We start from the raw sequence: 9,246 nt of genomic DNA on the forward strand, positions 1-9,246 counted from the left end.
CTGACTAACAAACTACTATATATAGACATTCGAAAATAAAACTGCCCTAACGGTCGAACACTATCCTAATGCCAAGTGTCCTGCTACGTACACCTTGCATGCACATAACTGCTCCTTAGAACGGTTATCCATATTGCTCGAAGTCGAACTGATTTTGTGAAGTTTTGTCAGAAAGTGCGCTAAGTCCAGAAATCTTGCTGCCTTGACTTCGATTCGACCATATGCCAGCTCGATTCGCCCAATGGTTCGAAGCCCTCTTTCTTGTCTTAGCCTTATACTTCGTAAATACTTCCTTGAACCTGTGAATCCATTTCAATAGACTCTTCTTTCTTTTCGATTCGAGCATAATCTGGCAAAATTCGTATTTAGAGCATATTTTTAGCTCATAAAAAATATGGGCTAACAGTATCTCAATGAATGCTTTAAGAACTCTACGGATGATCTAGACTCTTCTCTCCAACAATCTGCCGTCTAACTCTATCTTTACCCTTACTAAGGCCTCTGTTTGAGTCTATCACTTCTATGGTCGGGTCTATGCCCTTTAGCCATGATACCTCTCGTGGTCTCTCTATCTCTGTTATCCTTGCACTATCTCACTGTCTTTATCTCATTGTTTCCTTATACTCTAATTCCTAACAATAATACATCACACCACTCTTTTATCTAGGGTATTCGACATTTCATAGGCTTCATTCTTTTCTCGCTGATACTTAAGATTATGACTTTTTGAAGAAGAGATAAAAAAAAAGCATTGACTCTCCAATAGTCTAATCCTAAGTAACTCAAGAATATCACGCAAGTTAAATAAATAAATAATAAAACCTCCACCATCAAAATAACATTTTTTATATTGAATTAACAAAACTTAAAAAGGCATTCACTAGAAAACAGAACAGCCACTATATTGCTTCCTATTCAAAGAAAACCTCAAATTGTTTTTGACATACTTCGTTTAAGTACCAAAAACAAGGGATTCACGGTGGATTCTAACCAAAAGGGTAAAACAAAAAGAAAAGAAAAAAAATATCTGGAATCTTTTTTTAATCCACGGGAATCGAAGATAATGTGGTTTACAATAATTCACAGCTCATCCAACTAAGCTAAATCCCTTGATAAAATATGTGGGTTCTAACATAACACAATCGCTACAAAATGGCATTTGAATCTCCCACTCTTTTTCTTCTTTTTCCTTCGTTGATATGGTTCCTCATAGTAGAAGATCATAATGGTTCTTACCGCTGTACAATAGCCTCACAGCTTTTCGGCTAGAACCCTTTCTAAACTCACTTCCATAATCTGCAATGGGAATAAAACCAGATCCAAAACCACCGCCTAAATGCTGCATGTGGTTTACAGGAGACAGCAGGAAATTTTAGTGGATAAGTTATACAACCTTATAACCCATAGATCAAAGGATATACTCAAATATGAGCTAGTACAAAGCTTTATAAAGTAGGTACAAGAATACAATCATAACACGGCTTAATATCAAGCAAATTCTGTGAGTTTACTGAATGAAATAATAAATACAATAAAAATGATTAGGATCCCCTATTCGAAAATCAAACTGGCCATTAGAAGGATCAATCAAGTCAAAGTCTGATCAGTGGAAACCCTTTATCAGTATGGTTAGAATATAAAAGCATCTTCACAGCTACAGATTAGAAACCATGGACTATTTTTTATAAATTTTAGCCTCTTTTGGAAGCACAAGGCCAGGCTATAATTGCCCAATAAAAACATATTGGTCAAACAGTGAGCTATAATAATGTCCTACGTTATGAGATTCAAAATGCTCACTTTGCTCCAGTGCTATCCTATGAAGGGATCCATGTCTGACAGTATCAGTCTTTTGCCAACATTTTCACATTTAGTTTCCAATTTACTCTAGTTGTGGACATAAAAGTCAGAGGCAATTGAGTGCCTAAAGGCTCAAGTTTCCTTATTGCTCACCTTCTCCCTCTGTTTCCCATTCTATTTTACTCATCACATTTGTGCCAATGGGGGTTGTTCAAAGGCATATATCTGCTCTTCGAACTCTTTCCTTTTGTTTTTTCATAACTCTAATTAATAACTCTTGCTTTAGCTTCACAAAACCTAGAGAGCTACATAACAGTTAAATTTTGCTGCTGCCTCAATTGTTCAGCTGTCATGTCTGTTTAAAACATCCTTTTAAGCTTTGACTTCCAAAATCTCAGATCTTATAATCAATAAGCCTAGAAGTCTTTCTACTCAAGGCCAAATCCAGCCTAAGGAAACTGCAATCCTGCCTTTTATTTCCATAGGTCAAACAATGTTTATGTCCATCCAATGTTAGTTAAACACATACTTGCACTTCTCAATCTCTTTTACATATCCTATAAGTAGCATCTTATCTAGTCATCTTCAAATAAATTATGCACTTCCAACTAATATTTATTATATGCGTAGAACAGGACTCCACACAATACCACATTGAGCATTAAGCAGAAAATCACTTGCTATAATGGTAGAATCTTTTACTCTTAGACACTAGACAGCCTATCATTACAAATGCACTAATATTCTAAATCACCTCTCTGCATTTTATTTCCAAAATACAAGATTTATGGCCAATCAACCCCAAACATTAAATTTTACCAACAACTAAGTTATGAGCACCTTTATCTATCTGTAGATATATTTTTCATACTATTAGAGTAATGTATAGAGAGTTGCAGTATTCAACTGCACTCTCAGTTAAATCAGTTAGTTAGGAATTAGTTTTATGTTCTGAGTTAGTTAGTTATAACTAACTATCTAAGCCTATAAATACTGAGTTGTAACTCAAAGTTGAGTGGTAAATAATCATTTTCACTTCTTTCTAAAGTTTGTTCTCTCAAACTATCTTCTACTATGATCTGTTAGAACTCTTTTACATACACATAATATTTCATTAAAAAAAATTGACCTGCCTTGTAGCAAGTACAGTTTGACTATAATCAGAGGAAAGACATGAGCACACTAACTACAAATTCTTCCTTCCCAAGTAAAATAGATAAATGCCAACCCAGTAAGAATTGTTTAAGGTATAACTCATGCTCTGGTATGTACACAATGATTGGCTGCTTACATAACTTTGACAGTACCAGCCACAATATTGTCATTCGTCAGTATCTGTGGAAACATTTAACCTAAAGCCAATGAAAAAGTATGTCCAACTCCTCCAAAGAAGTGATGATGAAAGGTTCCAACGGGTGTTGTTCTCAGAAACTCCAACTAAATAAGTAACATAATATCATTTATGCTCAATGGTTAAATATCAAATATGATATTAAAATTTAGAGTAAATTACTTTAACCTTCCCTCTATTTTGCATTTCTGACACAAAAACCACTATTTTCAAAACCTACTCAAAACCCTAACTAACTTAACTCTGTTAAGAATATTGTATAAGAATTTTTTTTTCATTATTTTCAAAAAAGTTGTTTGTATAAAAAACCAGCAATATCATTTTGTTAATTGAAGACTAAACATGTTTTCTTCTTTCCCTCTTCGTGCATGCATTTCCTTCCCCTGCACGCAGCAGACTCATCCCTCCAAATTCAGCAGCACCACTCACCTCAGTCCTCACTAGTGCTGTCCCTTTATTTTTTTTCATTGAATATGCCACTGATGGCTCCAGTTTTGGGGTTATTGGGATCTCATTTTGAAAAAAGAGATTTTCTTTTTCATTTATCTTCTTTCTGATAGGTGAAGCAAGGATTATAAACAACAACAGGAATGGGGATTTAAATGTTTTGGGGATATGGGAGTTTGAATGTTTTGATTGAATATGCATGGATTAATATGGAAAGGAATTGCATATTTTTCCAAGATGAAGGAAACCAAATTGAAAAAAACATGAATCCCTACTTGGAATGAATAGGCTTGCTCAAAATCATAATTTCAAACAACATTCAGTACAGGCTCAGACTTAGTGCTTTAGTTGCAAAATTAAAGCTAAACAATAATAGGACATTGATCACAACCCCAGGATGTAATCAAACCCCATGATATTAGACAACTCACTTCTAATTGAATGAAATATACACAATCACATGTCATGAACTTTGTGTCAATGTAATAATAGCAATTAGATTGAGATGAATTTATTTATAAGGGGTTTTGTGTGATGAGTTAAAAATTGAAATATGGGTATTTAAGTGTTTTTGTCAATTTGACATAAAATAACTGTTGACCATTGGCTAACAGTTCGATTAAGTACATCATTAAAAATTGGACTTAAGTATAACATATTTTTAAAAATGAAGGGTTTTGTGCAGGTCATGAGAACAAAGTGGATTTTGTGTAAGAAGCGAAAAATAGAAGGTTGAATTAATCTGCTTTTATATCATAAATTAGAATATATGACTAGGAGAATGAGACTTTCAGTCTCCATTATCTAATTAGACATTCTCAATTGTCTCTCTTTTCTCTCCCTTGGATATGCATTTCACACTCTACCCCCAACTAGCCTAAAAATTTCATTCAATCATCTCAAACTACCCTCTTATTTGTACACTTGATCTTCTCAACCACCTATCCCTTTCAACTTAACCTCTTTTATCTCTTTCTCTAAATTCAATTTCAATAGTTTTTTTTAAAAATTTTGTAAATAGTTAAAAATAACTTTATATCACAATTTAAATTGTTCATTGTAAATATAAAATATAATTTACATATTCAAAGATATTTATTTATTATGAATTTTAATTATAATATAATTTATATATTCAAACATATTTATTTACTATGAAATTTAATTATATAAAAAAAATATTTATCACGTGCAATGCATAAGATAAAATACTATTTTCCCATTCTCTGATGATATAAAAGTTTTATGGGTTCCAATCCCTGATTAACCTTGAAGCTCCAGCTGTAATCACATTCAAGGTGAAACTATTAACCTTGTGTGCAAAAGTCGTTGACTTATACATGCCAGAACAATATACAATACACTTCAATATCTGAAATATTTCCTCACTGGGTCTATTAACTTCCACTTCAATTTGAATTCATTCAATTGTCATCTTTAGAATGCATGTGGAAAACATAAAATTATCCACAATACAAGATCTGACAGAACAGAACTCACCAAATCTTAACATAAATTATAAATTAATGTGACAAAGGAAAACATGTAAATGACATTGAAATTACACAAAAAGTTAAACAAAACCCCAAGAAAAATTTAACTTAAAGTGATATATACTCCAGAGACCCAACTATGAAAAGTATTATCCTTAAAAGATAAAAGATATAACTAAGTAAAACTAGCAAGATTTAGGAAGTAAAAGGAAGCACTAACCAGTAGCTCTGATTCTCCTCCCCAGAAATCAGGTCGCACAATCCGTTGGCAGTAACTACAATATAACACACTTAATCATGACATTTAATACAAACTAACAATATATTTTAAGATCTTCATTTTCTGTCAATGTTTCCAAAACATACCGTTTTAGAGGCTCATCAACTGTGATGGCAATGAGGGCTTCTTCATATAATTTACGTTCACCTTCATTTTCACATATAGCTTCTTTCACTGCCATTCTTAATTCATCTATCTGTGCTATCATGGGCAATGAAAAACATTGAAAAGAAAAGAAAAACAACGAGAAAGGAAAAGAAGGTTATAAGGCATGAAAAAGGAAGAAACAACATGGTAGGAAGACAAGTAGCTCAGTTAATAGCAGAAGCAGCCAAAACTATCATACCCAAGCTGTGTCACATAATGTAATTCTGTAATAGAGAGCAAAACAAACAAAAGTAAGGGTATTCGCGGACCTATTGCCAACAAGATTATCAAACTCGAGAATTTACGTAGACTCGTAAAAATTCTATAGACTCGACTCTTGGACTCAACTCATATACTCATGAGAGTCCACTCATAATAACAAAATATCTATAAATAACATACAAATTAAATATTTTAACGGTATAATAAAACAAAATAGTAAATCATAAATTTCACAATACTTAAATAACCAAGTTTAGAAATGCATCACTACTAGATAATAACTTGCAAATGTTATAGTAGTGGAAGAGCATTCCCATCGAAGGTTTGATGTTATTAGAGAACAAGGGTTTCAAGTTATTAGAAGTGAGAATTTTTTTTTATTTAAGAACAACACACTAAATAAAGGTACTAAACAAACAAAAAATAATTCAAAATGACTTACGTTTTGGTCTAATTTTTTTAATTTACCGACTCATTTACTAGGTGATAAACTCGACCGAGTTTCCTTCGAGTTTGTCTACTCAGAGTCTACTTTGATAACATGATTGCCAATGTATCAACATACTTGCATTTTCTCTCTCCTCACGTTGATTGAGACCTGTTCCCTTATTGTAAGCCATTCCTTTTACGTAATGTTATTGAACCAAACGTTACCACATACCACTAAAATTAATATGAAAAACTTAAACTAGTGAAGGACTTGGCAATTTATATTTAACAGATTTATATGGAAAAAGAATTTGACATAACAACTCATACAAATAAATAAAAAATAAGGGATCTTCCATAAAAGACAAGACAACTAATCATGAATTATTATCTTGCAAACAATATCCAGGCTTATTGATTATTCACTATCCAACTTCTCTAGATCAATTAGTGTCATCCAAAGAACCTTCTGTATCTCAAGGCCAATTATGTTATCAGCACTACAATACACACACTACACTTATAACAGACAGAAATTATTGCTGCACTAGAGTAAAATATCAATGCTAGAAAATTCATGACCACAAGGATTAGATTCCAGTTTGAAAGTTTCAACTTTCAAAAACAAGAGTCCTTCACCAGTAACCTCAAACTTAATATGAATATCCAGTTAATACTATCTAAATTCTTTCAAACTTTTGCATCCTGATGGCCAGAGCAGATATCATATTGAATTCCACAAATTACTAACAAGAAACCACAAAAGTGATTAGAACATAATGCACCAAAGATGATACCAATGAACGAAACAGACACCACCCATCCCCTGTAACCTTCTGAACTGAAAAACGCTCAAGTTTCTTCAGTGCTGGAGAGTGTCCACCACTGTGAAGACAAAAAGAGGGGGAAACTCATCAAAATTTTAAAGCATTGAGAAAAGAATTCAAATATGATCCGCTATTGATAAAGATACAATTACAAGAAAAAATAAGAAAACACAATATTAATGAACCTATATAAAATTTAGAAACATCTTGTTTTTATATTTCCCTTTCAACCCTATCAACCAAATCTGTTATTCTAAAAGCCCCTTACAATGATAAATTCATGAAATTTTAACATATAAATTTCCAGTGACTATTGACTAAAGCTTTGAGACAAATAAGTAGACCATTTTTTTCCAGCAATAATAATCATAATAAGTTAAAACTTAAAATATTTTTACCCCTATTAATGACACTAATTTTCACTTTGGTTCCTATACAGAAAAAGCTTTTGATTTGTGTATAATCATCTTCAATGTCATTTTCACCATATATTGCCAATTGCCTTTATAACACCATGACATTAACAAGGAGTTATTGTGGAGTATAGGAACTGTCACAGAACTAAAAATTATAGTATTTCTGGTCCTTACTATATCACACTCATTTAAAATTTAGAAGAAGATTGAAAGGACTTATGCAAAGTTTATTTGGCTTAAGAAAGTGGCTTATGACCTTTCCATAAGCTTCCTTTTAGCTAATTTCAATCAACTTGACAGTGAAGCTTATCAAAATAAGCTCTCATGTCATATAAGTTCTTGCTAAAAAAAGATTAATTTTGATGAAGACAAGAAGTACCACAGGAGACAATCTTACTCATGCCCAGTAAAATTCCTATGAACAACAAAAATCTCCCTCCCTCCAAATATTTAACTGTATATTTCGGACTCAAACTTGACACTACTAATGCAATCCCGACGCTCGGTGTTAATTAAACTATTTACTGAAATACACACCTTATTTCCTACGTTCAATTAACTACTATACTACAATGACAATATCCAGAGAGGATTATTAAATTAAAAATGACAGTACTTGGAACTAATTTCAATAACAACAACAAAGTCTTATCCCACTAAATGAGGTCAGTTACATGGATATGGATCACAGGACATCATCCGACACGGTTAAAAACCGAAGTTTCAGAAATATTTTTTAGCCTAAATTAAGATTTTTTTTTTTCACATAAGGAATGAATTGAAAATGAATGTCACGTAAATATATTAAAAAAATATTTCAACCAAGAAAAAAAAAAACTCATTACAGATGCACAAGAAAAGACAAACCAAAAGGGAAACGAAAAACTCACAAGGATGAGCCAATTCTAGCGAATAAGAGAGTGCTACGATTCTCAATTCCAAACCAGCTTATGTTATTGTTAGGAGAAGCAGCAACTGAAGGAACCGGGGAAGAAACAACCTAGAATTTCGCACTCCCATTTCTCAGTTGCTCGAGAATATCCCCTGGCAGTAACAAAAAAAAATCGAATAACAGTGAAAAGAGTTTGGTGTAGTCTTCATTTGATGATAATTTATTGCTTTATGTCATAAAAATGATTAATTTAGTACATAAAATTATATATATCAATAATTTAGTTCAATTATTAAGCTACTTCTGTTTATGCAAAGAACAGTGTGACAAATCCATCTCGTGGAGGTGAAATCCACATTGAAGACAAGGCAAATCAATGTGATGCATCATGCTAGCCAATAATGTCCTAGATTAAAATGTCAATGATACTTTTTTTTAATGGTTGATTTTTTAATTCACAAAGCTAACAACTATTTTGCTAAAGAGTTTTTGTAATATGTTGTTATGCACAACAAATTGATCTCAACATTTGTAACTAAATAACAAAATCATCCACAATATTTATAAAAGTGAACACTCACCTAAAACATTGATGATAAAATTCAGATTGATCTTATCATCAAAAGATTCTTCCCTGTTATCATACAATCTCCATCATTATCCTTTCTAATCTTCATTTTTCTCTTCACCATCTTGATTATCATCCCCAACATCACTAGAAAAACCAGTCATTACTTCAATTGTTACATCTCCTTTTTTTCAACATTAAGACCACCATAATCAAGTGCAATATCATACAAAGGATGAACAACCTCACCTATGCAGATTTGTTAGTCACTACATCTCTTTCTTCCACATTACCCACTCCATCATTGTAACATCTCATTTTTTGTAAAATAAATTAAAAAGGATTTTATTTCTTTAAAAATAAATAGTTTTAAA

At 32.2% G+C, this 9,246-nt stretch overlaps 1 protein-coding gene across 2 annotated transcripts; it reads right to left on the reverse strand.

Moving 5' to 3' along the window:
• Positions 1–881: 881 nt before the first annotated feature.
• Positions 882–8,487, reverse strand: LOC114415496. Of its 2 annotated transcripts, XM_028380219.1 has the most exons (5): positions 8,303–8,487; positions 6,967–7,054; positions 5,458–5,567; positions 5,312–5,366; positions 882–1,339 (listed from the first exon to the last, which is right to left on the reverse strand). In XM_028380219.1, exons 3-5 carry the CDS (start codon positions 5,550–5,552, stop codon positions 1,208–1,210), a joined length of 282 nt encoding a protein of 93 aa, XP_028236020.1. In that variant the 5' UTR covers positions 5,553–5,567; positions 6,967–7,054; positions 8,303–8,487; the 3' UTR covers positions 882–1,207. The 2 variants fall into 2 exon arrangements, with proteins under 2 accessions (XP_028236020.1, XP_028236013.1); XM_028380212.1 differs by lacking the exons at positions 6,967–7,054; positions 8,303–8,487 and having other exon boundaries at positions 5,458–5,917.
• Positions 8,488–9,246: the final 759 nt, after the last annotated feature.

This window comes from Glycine soja, chromosome 1 (assembly GCF_004193775.1).
Source record: "Glycine soja cultivar W05 chromosome 1, ASM419377v2, whole genome shotgun sequence".
Lineage (NCBI taxonomy): Eukaryota > Viridiplantae > Streptophyta > Magnoliopsida > Fabales > Fabaceae > Glycine > Glycine soja.